Source organism: Cyanistes caeruleus, chromosome 7, assembly GCF_971803275.1.
Source record: "Cyanistes caeruleus chromosome 7, bCyaCae1.hap1.1, whole genome shotgun sequence".
NCBI lineage: Eukaryota > Metazoa > Chordata > Aves > Passeriformes > Paridae > Cyanistes > Cyanistes caeruleus.
Window position 1 is genome coordinate 7,611,285 of NC_141707.1, and position 18,859 is coordinate 7,630,143.

Consider the following 18,859-nt stretch of genomic DNA (forward strand, 5'->3'; position numbering starts at 1 on the left):
ACAGGGACACTCCAGTTGTGTTTCCCAGCGTGTCAGAATGTTTTCCCTTGGGTTTTTGGGGCTGTGTGTGTTCCTGACAGCAGCCCTGTCTCTGCAGCTGCTGATGGGATGGTGTGCAATGAGCTGTGCTCCAGCGACGGCTGCTGGGGCCCGGGGCCGGACCAGTGCCTGTCCTGCAAGCGCTTCATCAGGGGCAGGACCTGCATCGACTCCTGCAACCTCTACGATGGGTAAGACACTCCCCTTGGGCTTTCCCCCAAAGCTGCTCACTAGCATTGCTGAGGACTTCAGTGAACGAGTCAGTTTTGGGTTTGCGTTATTCAGTGTCTGGCTCCATCGCCGATATTACTGATTTTGGGGGAAAAGCGTCATGGACTAAGATTTATAAATGTGAACTTGTGGAGAAAGCTTTCTCTGGTATTCTGCTGCCTTCTGCATCATCACTTTGTGCTCTTTGTGTTGCTGGTAACGTGAACAATTTGTTTTAGGTGAAAAGTTACAAAAAACCTGTCGCTAGTGGACACGAAGTATGAAGCGAGGGTTCGAATCACAGCAGCTGAGGTTTTATTTTCTCAGGAAGCAAGAACCCTTATTTTGGGGTTTTCAACCCTTTTTATAAAGTGTTCCACTACAGCTTAACCTGATTGGTACCAGGAACAGCACCTCTCTCATCCCAATGGTGGGACAAGAGAAAAACACTCTTAGAACATCTATGTAACACTGTTTTGAAAAGGAAAAATCTTATTTACACAACAGTCCCTGTGAGAGAAAAGTTTCCCAAAAGACTTTCCCTTGAGAGACTAATCAGCCACTGAGAGCATGAAACTCTCTCAGGTTCAGAAAATCATGTCCACAAAAGCCCTCATCATTTATCCCTGCTTGATACCCTTATTCAGAACCATACAATTATATTCTTTCAGATGAGTTGGATTCAGGAATTTGATAAAGAAATTCTCTGAATAAGGAGCCCAAAGTAGAAAAGCTCACTCTCTTTTGTATAATGCACTGTGTAATGGTAATATAAATAAATACAAATACAAATATATAGACATATAAATATATCTATATATAAATCTAAATATATAAAAATATATTTATATATTAATATATAAATATATAGACATATAAATATATCTATATATAAATCTAAATAGATATAAATATATAAACATATACAAATATATAAATATGTACATATATAACATATATAAATATATAAAATTAAAATAATCATTATATATTTTAAAATAAATATTAGATAAATATATAAATAATAAATATGAAATAATATATAATTATATATAAATATATAGAATGTATAATATATATTATCTATTCTATTGTATATAAATATATAAATTATATATAAATATATAAAAATTATATATAACTATATAAATAAATACAAATAGAAATTTAAACACCCAACAGGAGCTCTTGCCCCTTTTCCTTTTGCTGCTTATACTGGGGGAATACCCCCAGAGCAGAAAGTGTTTGAATCTGCCTTTTGGCAGAAAGATAAAGCTCAACTGAGCCAAATGAACTCCCAAACATGCATGAAAACCTTCTCAACTCTTCCATCTGGAGAAGGCTTGCAAAAAATACTTTGTCAGAGCATAGTTTTATGTGCTTAAGAGCTCCTGTTCTCCTCTCCTCCCCCTTCTCCCCCCAAAAGAAGCGTTGCAGACCCCAGTTGTGTTGTCAGTGCCCTGGAATAAGTTGAAATAAGTTGGTCCCCCCTTGGTGTCTTTTGCTGCCATGTCAGAGTAAGAGCATGAAGAGACTCAACCAGAATGTTCTGTTCTGTTCTCTAACTATCAGTGAGTGGCATTTACACTTTCCACAGGCTCAGTTCTGTCCTAAATATGTGAAAATAGCTGTAACCTGTGGACTAGGGAAGAACTTTTTATTTGTGGGACAGCTCTGCATGTTCATGCTGCAGGGCAGCAACAGATATTCAGGGTGGGATCAAGCTGTATTTGACATCTCTTTTAGTCCTCAGCAGGAAAAATCCACTCCCAGAGCCAGGAAACAGATCTTCAGGGTGGGATCAAGCTGTATTTGACATCTCTTTTAGTCCTCAGCAGGAAAAACCCACTCCCAGAGCCAGGAAACAGATCTTCAGGGTGGGATCAAGCTGTATTTGACATCTCTTTTAGTCCTCAGCAGGAAAATCCCACTCCCAGAGCCAGGGAAGGGTGAGCTCCCTTGCAGCACTTGAGTGAAGTTTTCCTCAGCTCTATCCTGATGTCCTCAGCTCAGTCCTGATGTCCTCAGCTCAATCCTGATGTCCTCAGCAGATCCTGATGGTTGTGAGGGGTAACTGGCAGCTGAAATGTTTGAAGGAAGAAATTCAACCTGCCATCACTACCCTTTTTCCCTCTTAAAAGGGATTAATAAAAAAAAGTCACTTGAGTGGTGGTTTTTTGTGGATACATGAAATAAATGAGTAAAAGGATCTGTTTTGACATGTTATGGATTAAGACCTCAGTCTAGAATTATTGCTGAAAACTTTATGAGCCCTCTGGAGAATGGGCTTTAAGGCATGTATTTCTAGAGACCTACCTGCAACAGGGCAGCTCTGTCATCAGTGCCCACGTGTGACAAGTGGATTCCTGAATCTGAGTCACGAGTCACAACCCCATAGATTAAAATCAAGAAGTCAACAATTTTGTCCTGTTAATGAAGTCTGTGTTTCTAAATGAGAGGAAGGCCCCCACTATAGTTTTATATGGGTGAAGAAGGTGTCTCTGCTTCACGTGGCTGCTGTGGTCAATTCCAGCAGGTGAAGACTCAGCCAAGGGAGCTCAGTTTGGGGCTGGAGTCAGATTTCTCCTAACCTGCCTACAAACTATTTTCTCAGGGAATTCCGAGAATTCGCAAATGGTTCTGTCTGTGTGGAGTGTGATCCCCAGTGTGAAAAGATGGAGGAAAACATGATCACTTGCTACGGGCCGGTAAGAACAAAGCCTGATAACTCTTCTCAGCTTTTGGTTTCTTTTGTTTGTCAGGGTTCAGGGTAACTTGTGAAAGTGTGCTGAAGGACAGGGCTTTCCTGCTCACAGACTTTACAGCAGGTACTGCAAATTAGTGAAACAAAAGCAGAAAACACACATATTCTGCCTGTAGGGAAGGAATTCTGCTCGTGCTAAGTTGGTATTGGGAATAAACTGCCTTAGGTCTGCCTCCTTAAGAAAGCAATTTTGAAAATTTTCCTTTTCTTTCTTGAGTTGTCTTAATGCTTTAGTGGTGCAGATGCACACAATTTTTTACAGACAGAAAGCATGCAGTTGTGATTTGAGCACTCTTTTTTATTCCTGTTTTCATTATTTATACTCAGTTCTGTCCTGGGTTCCCTCCCAAAAAAAAAGTGGGGGAATTTGTCTCAGTCTCTCAGTTTGAACAATATGCTGGGAGGTTTTTTGTACTTAGATAGCCTTTAGGTTCTTTTGATAGATAACATTTTTCATTCATCCTAAATGATGGTTAACTCCTTCTCACCTTTATAATGGCCAGTAACTTTTCTTTCAAAGGTTATTGCTCATTTGGGAGATAGAAGTTGTCTCTTTCTTCTAGTCTTCTGTGTATTGCCAAGATTAAAAGTCACAAGTATTCTGGAAATGAGGAGTTGTATTTTAGGCTCTTCATAATCGAGAAAAATAAAACCCATAATTTATTTCTTTATTTCTATGACTTAAAATGAAGGCATCATAACTTTTCTTACAGTACTGTGTTTTTCTGCAATACAGCCATAAGGCAAGAAGCCAATGTTTCAAGTGTTCAGCTCATCAGGGAAATTTGGATTTGTAGCAGGGCTTGTGGACATAAAATCCTAGGCCAATTCTCAACCTGAAAACCAGATTTAGTTATACAGTAGCTTATCATCACAGCTTTAAAATTTTGCTTCCACATTGACCAGGAGTCTTGGCTTGTTGTCTTTAACAATTTGGTCTTCATATGTATTAAGAAGAAGGAGACCTTGTAGTCCTTCAGCCTTGCTGTGACCAGATGCTGTGTGCAGAATGCTTGTGGAAAATAGTTCTGGAGTGCAGAAGCAGGAAATGCCACCGAAGGGCTTTGCAAAAGTGGTTCAGTACTGAATAATGTAGCTTTAAAGTGGGCACTGGCTTCATTGTATTAAGCACACCAATAATATCAAGAAGCTCATCTAGAGGCTGGTATTTAGTCCTGCACTCTACAGAAGAAGTTGATGGCCAAAAGCAGCAGGATTTATGTGTCTGCTGCTCCCTAGCAGAGGCTGGAACCACGCAGGTAATTCGCTGTTCCTCGGGAAGAGAAGCTGCTGCAGTTATTGCTGAGTGAGTGCCAATGCAATCCTAGCACAGCAGGAAAGGACAGAGTAACTTCAATGCACTGCATTTCTTCCTTCCACGCTCTCCAGGGTCCTGACCACTGCACCAAGTGTTTCCATTTTAAGGATGGTCCAAATTGTGTGGAAAAATGTCCTGATGGCTTGCAGGGGGCCAACAGCTTCATTTTCAAGTACGCCGACGAGGATCGGGAGTGCCACCCGTGTCACCCAAACTGCACCCAGGGGTGAGTGCAAGCTCTGGGCAGGGAGCCATCCTGTCCATCTACTGCTTGTAGCACAGGGTGCTTTATATATATATATATTTTATATCTAGGTGGTTTGGCTTAGTAAAGCACTTGTCCCACTCCTGAAAAGTGAGAGTGCAGCAGGAATTTAACCTTTGATTTTCAGGTCTCTCATGGCGTTCAGGTTTTAGTCATGAACGCCCAACAACTTATCACAAAAAAAACCCTTTTGAAGACCACAGAGATGAACTTTGCACAGCAATGCTCTCAGCTTTCCTTCTACACTGGTTTGTAGCAAATGCTGCCCTTTCACTTATTTTTAGACCTGTAAAATGATTTTATTTTTAGTATTTTGCTCCTTGAAAGAATCTCTGCTACTTGGTATTGGTGAACTCAGCCTGCAGCAGTACTGTGAGACAAAAGTGTTGCTGCTCTCCTTCTCCTACAGGGACTGATACACACAGTTTGAAACCAGACTTTGTACAGGAGCCTGAGACTGAGCATCCATTTCTGGAGTCCTGTCAAAGTGCCCAGAATAATTTGTTACACTTGGAATAATGCAGCCCATGGATCTGAGCCAGAATTAACCACCTGTGCCACACAACAACAATAGTCACACACACACACACCTATAGTTTTGCACAGGCCATGTAAGTTATTACTGCCTTTTCAATGGGGCAATTCAGATTGTCCAGCGTGCAAAGAGAGGAGGAGGCAGCAATGGGAAAAAGAGAAAACATCAGCCAGTGAAATAATCCTTGACAAGAGGCTCTTATTGTTTAGCAGCTAAAATTAAACCAGTAAATTATTCAATGTAATCTTGATGTCAACAGCTGTTGCCATTCAAAATGAGACCTTTTGCTGGTTTTGCAAATCTAATTACAATAGAGCCATTAGGGAAATGAGAGGGAGATCACAGAGACACAGCCAGGATCTGTTACAGATTTGTCTCCCCTCCAGCCTCTTTAAATCAGTTATGCAATAAGAAAAATAAGAAAAGGGTAAGAAGATAAGATATTAAAAGATGAGCTCACTCTAGAAGCTCTGGTCCTGGCTTTCATAGGTGGAGAAGGTGCCAGTGCTGATTTAATCTGACAAGACCACAGATGTGTGATGGATTTACTGTCTGCCCAGCACAGGAAGTGCCTTGCAGCTCCCCTGGCTTCCAGGGAGCAACACTTCTTCCCATTCCCTCCTCCTTCCTGAGGAGTTCTAACTGACCCAGTTATTTCCAGTGTTTGTGGCCCAACTGCGTTTCTCCTAGACCAGGAAGGGAGCAGAAGGTTCTCCATGCCTTCCCACTTCTCCACAGGCACTCCTATTTTGCAAGTGGTTGTTTATTTTTATCTGCCTGGATGGAGCAGGGAAGTGTTTATGTCTTGTGCTGAAAATGTGTCGTTCTAGCTCACAGACAAACATGAAGGGCACTGGGCAGTTCTAGCTGACCTTGGCAGTATTCTCTGGCAGCTGTTGCTGACACAGGGCTCCCTTATGGTGAGTGATGTTGTCCTTTTAATCCTTGGACTTCCAGTTTCCCCTCTTTTCTATTTTCTCCTCCTGATTAGGTGAAAGAATATCCCACTGTGTTCCCATCCCCAGAGAAAGGACAAGTAAAAGGACCAAAGGTCTCTCCTCCAGTAACATATACAAGGTGTGATTATCTCCCAGATGAGGACTTATCTCTTTCCCATGACACTAATACTATTCCCTGTGGAAATCTTTGCCCTCTTATTAAAGAGCTGATGTGTCTATTCTTAGGTATTTTTTTTATCCCTTAGAAAAACAATGCTCTCTTCCCCCCAGCAATGGGTAAGCATAGCATCCTATTCTCTTTTTAGTGCTCCTGGAGGCTTTGTGGCATGTGATTATGTTAATGAAGCTATTAATGACTGTCCAAGATGTCTGGGGTTTGCAGGTTGTCCATCTTCTTGCCAGCATTGTCAGGAGCTGAATCTGCCCACAGAGAGACAGGAAACCAGTTACTATCTCCTTCCCTCCTTCAAGGCTGAATTCTCTAGTTTCACACCCTTCCTTTGGAAAGTAGCATTTAAATTCCCCTCAGTCATGATTCTTCACTGAAATAAATAGGTTGTGGAGAGAACACAGCTTGCTGTTTGGCTCATGGCTGAAAGGTAGAGAGAAAACGTGATTCTGCTTCATCCCGCACATCTGTTCTCCTGGCTGCCAGATCAAGTGCTGGAATAAAAGCAGTGCCCTCTCAGTACAGCTGGAATACCCATCAAAAAGGGTTGAGCTGCTGCAGAGCAATGCTTCCCAGTATGGTATTATCTCATTCCTGCAGTGCTGCTCTCTATGAGTCAGGCTGCTTGATAAAACAGATTATTAGTTCTCACATGATGCTTCCACTCATCCCCCCCAGTTGTCACCAAGGAAGGATCTGTCCCACCTCTGTTTCCTGTGTTTTGCCACAAATTCCATCTCAGCATTTGCAGAGGACTGCTTTAGTGAGTCCATTCTCCTCCCTCATTCAAGTGTAAGGACTGTTTCTCTAAATAAGGGTTTAATTATCCAGCCCTGTTAATGATCTTGCATTGACCAGAAGAACTGTCAAACAGAGACTTCCTTGGGTGCAACAACTGTGCTCCTTGCATCCCTGGGATAAGTATCAGCTACTTGAAGCCAGTTTGGAGCAGATCTGAGGCATGTGGGACAGCTATCCCACTTAATTCAAGAGAGTTTGGCACCTCTCCTTGCAGAGCTGGCCAAAACTGAACACTTCCAAAGGAATAAAACACTAATTACACAATAGCAAGTGACAGCCTGCATCCTTGCTGGGCAGGACACAAATGGGAGATCTCACTGGACACCTCCTCTCTTCCTACAGACGTGTTTTGTCCCACAGCTTTTTGAAGGGAGGGCATCACTCCTCACCAAAATGCACTTTTCCTTCCAAGCCATGACCAGAGAAGTCAGGGGAGCTCCAGCAAGAGTGTGTGGCCCTGAAGGGATCTGAGGGCAGAAACAGCTTGTTACCTCTAAATCTTAGGTGTATTTTGAGGAAGAAAGTTTGAATTCCAGGTGAAAGAATATTGCAAACACACTCTGGATAAGAAAAACCTGTTCTTTTGTTCTGGAAAATTTCCTCCTAGCCCCTGCTCCAGTTCAACTTTGTTCCTCTCACCATGAATTCATCTCACCTGTTATCTCAGCAGCCCTTGGGTAGGGTTGTCTGACTCTATCCATAACAATAGCTGGGTGACCACCTCAAAAAAGGTTTTCTCTTGCCCAGAGATAATCCACTTATACCACTGTAAAATCAGTTTTGTTTGTTTCCAGTGACCAAGATTTTTGAGAATTCATTTGGCAAGGAACAGCTTTTCTACCCCATATCTGAGCAGTTAAGACCCCACCATTCATTCTTAAAAAAAATTGATAAATGACAATATTTCTGGGTTGTTTTTGGAAAAAAAAAAAAAAAAAAAGAAAGCTGTTGTTACTGCAATTTTCAAAACCCCACATTTCCTTTCAGAGGATGATTATCTGTTAAGCTAGGATGAGCTCCAAGTGTAATTTTCTGGATAAGCTGTATTGAACTTTTGTAAGGTACTAAATATATCATTAATAAATTGGCATGTATCAATTAACCAGTTCATTTTACAGAGCCAACTTGGAAAAGAGACTCTCATCCAGACTCCAAGCAGAAAGAACACTGGGTATGAACGGGGTTACCAGTGTGATGTATGATTGTGTCAGGCTTATAAGGGTCAAAAAGCCTGAAATGAAGGGAGTTCCTTCCTGAGGAAAAAACACCTGTACCACCTGAAGATTTGGTGGTACAAAATACCCTGTTAATAAATATTGCCATGACTCACACGGTGCTGTACTTCCTTGCATGTAATCAGGGAGGAAACTGGGAACTGCTCAACCAGGAGTAATGGAATTGCACCTGGACAGAGTTTTCTCTCTGGGGAAGCCAAGTCCACTGAAGAAGATTGCAATTTGAAATAAAAATCAATGAGACTTCAACGTGCACTGGGTGAGGTCTGAAGAGTACAGGTTTGGACTCAATCCCGTTCTCCAAACGTCCATGGGAAGTGACTCCGAGACATCAGGCTCTTGATGTCAGCCTGCCACTGCTCTAAACTAGTAGCAGGCTCGCAGACTTCTAATTTGAAGATGCCCTTCTTTTTATTTATAGCAGGAGTCTGAGCTCAGCTTTTCTTGGAATGGAAGGAAATGGACAATCTGAGCGATTCTTCAGCCTCCTTCATTGCTGAGCTTGTTTTCTCCAAATTGCTGAGAATGCCATGAAAGGAAGAAACATTGGATGTATTTGAGACGGGTTAAAATTCAGACAGTCCTGAATTCCAAAGCCCTGATGCCCAGGACAGCTAAAATTCCAAAAGTTCTCTCTACCAAGTTTTTGAACTTTGTTTGAATCGACCCCTTACGTTTATGAATCATCTGGATATTTAACATATCTTTTTTATGTCTGCGCATATGCTGGAGGAAGCAATCATTGAGGAAATCCTTCCAGTTTGTGTTTGCATATCAGAGTAAATGTCTTATGTAAAAATAAAAATTCGAGTAAACAAACACAGGGTAAGGCTTACTTGGTCTGCTCTCCCCGATGAGCAGGTATGGGGAAATTGAATTCACCGACTTCATTTTATAATGGCAGAGTGATACCAATTTAAATGCAGCAAAGGCTGATGAGTGGCAAGTGATGGTGAAGCAGAAAGATCTCATGGGAGCTTATTTGAACTCTCAGATTTTTTTTAACATGCATATCCTTCCATCAAAGCCAATCTGAAAAACAGCAAACTTTAAAAGAGTTGGGGATCACACCTTAAATTTAAAATGCCTCAACAGAAGTGAGTTGCAGTCTACTGATGTGTCAGATCACCTCTTCTGCCTGTAGTAGATGTACAGCCAAAGGGTCTTTTAATAAAATGTCTCTGAGATCTTGTTAAAGAGTTGAAATAAATGGTTTGGTTTCCTTAAATGCCGAGGGCTAGATACTCCCCATGGCTAGCGTGCAGCACTGAAGGGGGTCAGGTTGTTTTAACCCTAAAAGCTCAGCTTTATGTGTCTGAGAATCCTGACTGCTGTGTAAATGGATATTTGACTTGCTGTTTGAACACAGAGGACCAGGAAACCAGTCCTGCTCTTCATGGGAGCAAGGGAAATGCACACATGCCCATGTTCTGCAGACTCTTTTCCCTGGCTGTGTTTCAGTGGTGCTGTGCTTAGTGATTCCTTGCATTTCCAATGCCTTTGGTGAGCACCTGCTGATTGTGCAGGTGGAGGACTTTTGGCAGCACCTAAGGACAGCAGAATAAAATGTCTGAATCAGCAGACACCATTTTGCTGTGGTTTTTGTTGCTGTAAGTTGATCCTTGAGCTTTTCCCTGTTAAAAAGTATACTCAGCGTCCAAAATATTTCTTCAGTTGCCCTGGCTGGGAGCTTAGAACAGAATGAACAATTGCATCAATTACAGAAAGAAAAGCAAATTCTGGATTGTGCTCCTGGAAGTCTCAACTTGTAAATGAACAGCTTTTGTGCAGTAATCACTGGTTTGATGACTCATAAAAGCAGGCAGGGAAAGCAACTCTGTTGTCAGGACTCCCACGTACGCAGGTGAAACCTGCCTTAAGCGTTGTTTGAGCCAAGAAATGGCCTGCCTCGGAGTGCTGCTGCTATCATTGCTCCTCTCACCACAAGCTATAATTTTTTTGGTGTCATAGAGAGTGTCATATTTGGTGTCACAGGTCTCTCTTAGAGAGAGGGAAGAGGAGCCAGAATTAAGAACGCAAAGGGGATTCCCGCTCGTCGGGCGCGTAAATAACAGATGTCTCTCTTTCTCTCCCCGTTTCCACTTTGGATGTGCTGCAGGTGCATAGGGCCCCACCTGGAGGACTGCATTGGGCTGATGGATAGGTACTGGCTGGGTGCTGGCTGCCTGTGTGTCTCCATCCCTCACTCACGTGTGGACAAGGGCGCATGAGTGTGCATGTCCCGGGGCGCGGCAGTGACGCGGTTTGTTCTGTAATTGCCTGCAGGTGTAGAGGCCCCGCTAGTCATGACTGCATTTTCTATCCATGGACACGGCAGTCCACTCTGCCACAGCACGCTAGGTAACATCCCCACCCCATCCTTCATGTCCTACCCACCACAGGAAAGTCATATTATCCACTTTGAGCCCAAACTGGGGAGAGCACAGCTTGTCCTTGAGGGAGGTCTGCCTCTCCACATCCAAATTTGCTGTTCTGTTTGAAAGCCAACTAAATATTCTGCTCATTTAGAATATTTACCTTTTTGAAATTGGCTTTATTTCTAGCTTAAACCAATAAAGATTAAATTTCTGAAATTTCCTGTAGACACTCATGTTTCCAGATTAAATTCTATTAGATGGTGAAAATTCTGGTAAAATTGGAATTCACTCGTTTTCTCTTTATTATTTTTTTTGTTTGTTTGCTTTTGGGTGTTTTTTTAATTGTTTTGTTTAAAACAGGATTTTAAATCAAACAAACGCCTTTCCTTGAAAAAGTAAATGTTTTGGCCAAACCAAATTTCTTCCTTAATTCACATAAAACTATTATTTGGTTTTTTAATTTTTCATTTTCTGTTTAAAAGAAAAATTCTAACTTTGCATCACTTTTATTTTTCAGTAATGACAACTGAAACAAATTGATGTAGACTTTATTCTGCATTCTTTTTCATGAAAGTCCTACATTGCTATTGAATTTGTTCATTCTTAAACTCAAATTGGTTAATATGACTTCTAGGCTTTGGGATTACTCTCCTGAGTTAAGACTAGATGAAAAATGCATAAATTCAATCAAACTCACCTCATTAAAGATTTCAATCTGAGTTTTTTTCTTGTCCTTTTCAAAAGGTTTTAAGGTTGACTTTCCTTCCTAATTGTGTACATAATGTGAATATGTCTATGAGGGAGAACATCTTTGGACTTGAAAAACAGTGCATCATAAATACTATCAAATGGTACATTTATTTATTAAATCAGTATCAAGTCTGACTTAATTCATTAGCTAAAGAATAAGCAACAGAGGATGTATTTTTCAATATTTCAATGTTTTCTTTTAATCTTTCTGATCTGGGATATCCAGTTTTGGGATGCTTCTGTGGGGCCTCATTTTCAGATGGACTCATCCAAACAGAGCTGCCCCAGTTTTAAGGGTCCTAATTTCATCAACTTTACTCAAAGCACAACTACAGAAATATTATTATTATTATTATTATTATTATTATTATTATTATTATTATTATTATTATTATTATTATTATTATTATTATTATTATTATTATTATTATTATTATTATTATTATTATTTCCTGAAGTTTAAGGTTCTTACTAAACTACAGAAATTAGAGGAGTTGTTTCACTCTGTTCAGTGGTTTTACTCCTGCTCCATTCAGTCTGGGGGGGAAGGCCCTCAAATGTTTCTTGTTCCTTTTGGATCTGATGGATATTTTTTTGCTTGTTTCAGCCTTGCTGAATTTATTTTAGGAAAATTACTGCACTGTGTTTAAATGTCAGTATGTATTCTTTCACTTTCAAGGCAAAGAAGGAAACTTCATACCTCCATATCAGATTTGTGAAATTGTGTTGTTGTTTTGTTTTTTTTTAATTTAATTGTGAAAATGATTTATTCTGTTTGGGCTGAAAATGGGCAAAACTGCAGTGGCAAAATGACACTTTTTGTTACAGTAGGGTTGTTACTCCAAAATGGATGTGTTTAACTTTAGACAGAACCTTCTTCATGTCCCTTTAACAATTGTGCACCCTCCTGAGACTTATAAATCTTAAATTAATTAATAATCAGTCTTACCCTTATCAATTGACTTTTTTTCCGTTGATGTGAATTATCAGCGAGTAGAAGGGGACAGGGTTTTCTGCTGTTCAGGCAGCTGAAAGTGAGAGTAGGGCTTTAACCCAAACAAGATATTCCTCATCTTCTCCTATTTCCATTTTCATAGCAGTGTTGCTTCTCTTTCCAGTTTTTTACTTTGCAAATTGTTTATGCCATGATCCATTGACTTGAGGGCTTTTGTAAGAGTCTGCTAGAATAGCAAAGGAATTCTTTGTGTCGTGTTTAATAAAGATGAATCAGACGTGCATCACATGGCTTGCTTTCCAAATGACTGGTGAAACTTCAGTTTTTCTGCTTATCTTTAGTCCTTCCAAGTTTGTGGGAAAACAACCTGACTTTTGGCAATGAGTTTCTTTCTGCATTGTTTGGTTTTGGCTTTTTTTTTAATCTTTAAGTTCAGTAGAGCTCTGTCCAAAAGAGCAGCTCCTCATGCAGCTTCGTGTATAGATTATTCCTGCAGGGCTTTAGTTGTGGTTCCACTTTCCATACCAGCCTTTCCTAGAAATTGCTGAAGCAAAGATGGAAAGCAGAAGAAGGCTGGAATTTCACAGAATGCCCAAAGGAGTTATCCATCCTCCTTTCCTTCCTCTTATTACAATGCTACTCCTCCTCTTGCTGCTTTCTGGCAGTTGCATTCAGTGTTCCTTTGTGGTTGGAATAGCACACAATAGCACATTCCAGCATATTCTGCAACAATCAGCAAAAGGATGAGTGTGTCTGCTCCCAAATTGGGATTACTGTTGTCTGAAAGGATGATTCAAAAACTGTAAAAGTAATGCTCTGATGTTCATTAGGAAAATATCCTAGACAGTCAGGAAAGGCTGGTTCCTTTCAAGTTCACCAGGAAGGTTTGGCCAGTGCAGTTACTGGAGTGAGTCTGTGGACATAGTGTTTACCTAAAGTATGAATTTTAATTGATTTATCCTTGCTAGGCTTCATTCACCTTAATGCTAGGAGAGATCATCAAAGAGGGAGTGGATGAAGTTTCTGTTTTCTGCTGTGTGTGAGATTGCCTGTCTAAAGATGTGATCAGGAACATATGTTGGATATGATAAGAAAGAACCAGCACCAGCACTGATGTTCCTGGTCTGAGTGAGCTGGTGTCTCTGTTTATGCCCCAAGAAAATTTCATTTACATTTCCCTTTTAACTAACAGAAACTAATTAGCCAGGCCCACTATTGTCAAGTGCTTAAATAGAATGTTGTGTAGATGTTAACTCCAATTACAACCCTATTTGCTAGCTTTGTATCCAAAAAGGATGTCCTCTCAACAAATCATCACTTCCTCAACAACAACAACAACAAAAAAAAGCTGGTTTTATCTACTGCCTATGTGTACAAGAGCTAATTAACAGTAAGCCCTGTGTAATGCAGGCAAATCCTTTCATAGCTATTTTGTACCCTGTCACAGTATGGCTTCAGCAGAATTTCACAGCAGCTCTCAGTAGTTGGTGGGGAAGGGAAACCACCTCTATTAAATTGCTTATGTTCATGGCTTTCACAGCTTCACTGCTTGGAGGAAAGCACTCCATATGCTCTCTGTTTTTATAGAATAATTATAGTTGTTCTGGAGGGGCAGAGGATCTCTGTATAAAATAAGAGGGAAAATGAGATCTGGGAGTACAGCTAAGCTATGTTACTTGGTTGGTAAAAGATGCTGCTCTCGAGGGACTCTTAATATGGAGCTTTCTGAAGCTGCATCAGAACAGAGCAGTTGAAGAAACAGGTATACTTTTTAAGAATCCAGACGAGAAAAATAGGCAGTTTCAGATCCTTCCTGTGTGGGTTGCATAGATCTTACACATCATGAAACAGGACAAATTCACAGACTCACAGAATGAGCTAGGTTGGAAACACCTTTGAGATCATCCATGACCTAACACCACCTTGCCAACGAGACCTTGGCATTGAGTGCCACGTCCAGTCTTTTCTTAAACACTTCTGGGGCTGGTGACTCTCCCTGGGCAGCCCATTCACCCTTTCTGTGAAGAACTTCTTCTGTGAAGAACCTAAACCTCTCCTGTGTCCTCTTGTCCCACTGCTGGTTCCAAGGACACTGACCCCCACCTGGCTACAACCTCCTGTCAGGTTGATGAAAGAGATTGATAGAGAAATCCCAGTTCTGTGGGAGAACTTGACTCTACTGAACTGGTTCTGAAGCCAGACCTTTGCTGAGGATACTCTAATTCTTTCCATGGAGCTTTAGGAGGAATACATTTGGAGTTCCCCTGTGACATGAATGAAAGTCACTGCAGTGATCTTGTGGCCTCCTGCATTTTTTTACCACTTCCACATTTTAAGACTGGTCTTCTTGTGAAAGGGTGTGGGTGGGTATTCCTTCTTTCTTTCCTGTTGTACAGATAGAGTCCTAGAATGGTTTTCATTGGAAAGGACCTTACAGCTCACCCAATTCCAGCTCCTCCTGCCATAAACCAGGACACCTTCCACTATCCCAGGGTGCTCCAAACTCCATCCAACCTGGCCTTGAACACTTCCAGGGATGGAGCAGCCACAGCTTCTCTGGGCAACCTGTGCCAGGACCTCACCACACTCACAGGGAAGAATTTCTTCTCATATCTGTCCTCTGTCTTTCAGTTTGAGGTCTGACCACAGTTAATAAACCACTCATTATGTTAAAGCTTCTGTTCTGTACCATGTTCAGAAAGATCTGACTGTGATCACTGAGGGTTTGTGCTTCACCTGCTTTGCTTAGCAGGTGTGGCTGGCATGGACTCATGGTATGGAAGGACTCATTGCTTCTAAATGCTGCTAAAAATTAGAAATAAATTTAAGTTTGGGAGAGTGAAAGAAGTGGAAGCAATTCTCACACAATGCTGTTTAAAATCTGTTCTGTGGCTGCAGTAGTCTGAGGATTCTGTTGAGAGAGCGTAGGATACAGTAAGGTCAGAAATCTAGAAGTTTGTTATACAAGGAGTAGGATGTGAGCAATAAACTCTTGCAGGATCTTGATACTGTTGATACTCATTGACCAAGTTTCTCAGCAGCTGTGCTCATTTTTGGTGGAAAAATTCTTTGTTTGGAAAACTGACTAAATTATCTTTACTGAAACTATGAGCAGAAAAAATGATGAGTGATAAAGGCCAAGTGTGATAGGCCAGTGCTGGAAGAAAAGAAGCAATGGGAAATGCAAATTAATAAATGGTTTGTTAGAAATGGAAAGCAATACACAGTGCCATTGCAGAGGTCATTTCTTTTGTTCTTCATCACCCTTGGGTTGTGTGTATTGATTTGGCTACACAAATAATATACAATGCAGAAATAAAATTGTGCCATGGAGAAGTAACCTTATTATAAAGCAACAGTATATTCTCACCACTCTCCAATGAGTTTCTCTCATGGCAGGAAATAAGGGTTTAATTTAGATTTAATGTTGTTATAAATTAATTATCTACTATTAAATATACATTTGTAGAGCTTTAGAAATATGGAAGATATAGGGTTGTTTAAACCTCAGTGAATGGTTTCTTAATAATTCATTAATATTTAATATATAAAAAGTCAGAACTAAAGCTCATGGTCTTACTTCCAATCTACTTGTGCAATGTAGGATTTGTCACTCTTTCTTAGTCGAAAAAATTTACATGACAAATGTATTTGAGTTGAGAGCCCAGCCCAGACTTAATTCTCTTCAATCTGGTTTACTCCTTGTGACCTTACTGAGGTGTGAAGGAGCTGCAATTCCTGCAGGAAATGGGAAACTCTTGGCTGGGGTTCTTTAGAGCAGCACACATTCCCCCTGCCACACTTGATTTTCATTGCCTGTTTAACACTGGTTTTCTGGAATGATGGAGCGTAGAACATGTAATGAAGATGAGAATTTCCACATTGACTTTACCTTTTTTCTGTTTGTTTTACACAGCAAAATGTCTGTTTACTTCTCAGTTAAATTGCAAGAGCTTTCCCAGCATTGGATCAAAACTAGCAGATAACTTGTTAATGATGATAATGTAGTTGTCTGTCAGTCCTTTTCATTTGTTTTTCCAGAAATGGAAATACCAGTGTTCAATCTGATACTTTATAAGTATTTATAAGTTTACCAAACACAATGGTAAACGAGTTAAAATAATTAAACAAGCTGTTTAATCATTAATGATAATATTTTAATTATAACTTTTAAGCTGTAGGTTTCAAGGAATTAACAAAGTCCTGACTTTGCTGCTATGTGTGGGAAGTTGTGCCTCAGCATTTACCAAAGGTGGAAGCATTGCCACAAAACCCAGTAACCAGTAAAAAAGTAAACCAGAAGCATTAAGAAATCAAGCCATCAGACCAAATTACTGAATCTTACTATCATTTTTTTTTTTTTTCCCCATGATGTAAAGCAACAGGGCGGGAAAATGTCATGTAAATTATCTGTACCTTTGGGTAATAGTTTCAAAAAACTAAATTCAATTTCTAATGGGAAAGGGGAGCTAACATTAAACTCATTCCCCATGCCATGCCCTCTCTTTAGCAATTCAGCATCCTTTGAGTCTCCTTTTTGTAAAGTAGAGGTATTTTGTCTCTTTTCTCCCTTGTTACAGTGGTAGTGGATAGAGCTGAACACAAGCTGATAGAGCTTGTGTTTTCACAAGCTGAAATCTTGTGAAAACACAAGATTTCTGTTCTGTTCACATGTGCTTGCTCATTAGCAGTTGGGTCAGGTAAAATTCTGAGTTTTCAGACTGTCCTTTGCTAGGAGAGATGAGAAACTCATTCAGATCTTATCTGTACTTTTGTCAGAAAGCTTCATGCTTTCTTTTTCAATCTGATGTAAATTTTTAATGACACCATCTTCACTTGCTGCTGAACAAGATCTTTTGCAGACATATTGGCTGTTTCATCAATAGAAGATAATGTCAGAAATAATTTCTGTAGTTGTCTGAGATTGAGCAAATGATAAAACAGGCAGAGAAAGATTATGGGTTAATGTGAAGAGCAGGTGCTGGCTAGTTCTGATTGAGCTTTTCTTTGGGTTGTGAGGAGGTAACTCTGTGTTTGCCTGTTGTGGTACATTTCTCAGCAGAGCTAGTAGCTTCTCATACTAAAGATTTGTGGCATTTACACAGAAATCTGAGAACAAATACAACTTCATCATCAGGACAAGGGCCAAGCTTTGGTTAAACCTGATCCAGTCATGGTGTAATCCCTGATTTGTCAATGATACAAAGTTTTTCTAGTTATGCCTAAAAGAAAACTCTCTGAAATGCAATCAGCCTTTTTAATTAGAAGTGTGAACTTTCCCTCAAACAATTTGTCTTGGACTCCCAACACTCTGCCTGTGACATAGTGTGTCCTTTGGAAACACAGGATTTCAGAGCAATACACCAGTGCTGGACACCTTTTAAAATGCTCCATGGGCATTGCTCTGCTTGAGTGAATAGCCTTTTTTTTAAAAAAAAGTGCAGATTTCAGAAGTAAATCACATCTTTCCCTGCCCCTAAGGAACTGATGAGGGGAAGAAAAGGTAAAAAGTATTATTCCTGCATTAAAATGGACCTCTAGTTGCTAATATGTGTAGTCTCAATCACAGCAGGGATAAGAGACAAAGAACAGATTGAAGAGATGATATCCTTGCTTTAAAACTGTCCCATCTCCCATAGATATGTTTTTCCCTCCCTCCTGGCAGTGATGTCCTCTGCACATGAATAATTTGGATGCAAATTAAATTCAGCCCTATCTCACTTCAGCTCTGGGTGAATTCTCTCTGTTTTCTGGATCAGCCAGTGGATCAGGGCTGCAAATACCAAATTTTGGGATGTTTTAGTCAGCTTTTAATCAATGGATTTTTAAAACAGGGGAGCAGTTTCCAGAAAACTTCCAGTGAGAAGAGATACTGATACACTTATAGCTGTATCAGTATGTTTGTATATAGGTTCTTAAGGTTTCATCAACCTTTTTTGTGCTGCTGATTACTTAAACACTTCAAATATATATATATTTTGAGTGGAATGAGAAGCAATCCCTCTCTCCCTCATGACAGAAACGGGAAAATAAAGGTGTTGAAGCTTTCTCTCTCGTTGTTTTTGGTTTGTTTTTTAATTTTCTTGACCTCTAATGAGCCTCAGACCCTGTGAGACCTAAAAGGTACAAAAGTCAGCAGGATCCACTACCTGCCAGAGTACTGCTATGAAGTTTTGGGGATTTGGTGGAATGGGGAAAGGAAGGGGGTTGTGACTGAAAGAGGAAAAGTAGATTTTTAAGCTGGATCACTGTTTCCCCAGATGCTTGGCCTGTTCTGTTCTGTTATTTCAGCAGCAGTCAGAAGATGATTTTCTTTAACATTTAGAAGCTGCATAGATAAAGCAGTAAATTCTGGAGTGTTCTATCATACAGAAGTTTGGGAGAAGGAAGAGCTATTTAACTAAATTATCATTTAGTGGGCTGTACTGTACTAGAAAACAATCCTAATAAATAAGGATTTGGAGAGCTGGGGTTGCTCTGA

General features: G+C 40.2%; 1 protein-coding gene across 5 annotated transcripts in view; it reads left to right on the plus strand.

Annotated features, from left to right (window-relative positions):
- Positions 1-18,859, plus strand: part of ERBB4 (erb-b2 receptor tyrosine kinase 4) — a 553,845-nt gene that overhangs the window by 422,243 nt on the left and 112,743 nt on the right. For 3 of the 5 annotated variants that reach the window (XM_086896319.1, XM_086896320.1, XM_086896322.1), the window contains 4 exons: positions 98-230; positions 2,864-2,957; positions 4,403-4,557; positions 10,582-10,656. In XM_086896319.1, the coding sequence (XP_086752445.1) occupies positions 98-230; positions 2,864-2,957; positions 4,403-4,557; positions 10,582-10,656 (457 nt within the window). Of the gene's footprint in view, positions 1-97; positions 231-2,863; positions 2,958-4,402; positions 4,558-10,414; positions 10,460-10,581; positions 10,657-18,859 lie in introns of all 5 variants that reach the window. The other 2 variants (XM_086896323.1, XM_086896321.1) reach the window with 2 other exon arrangements.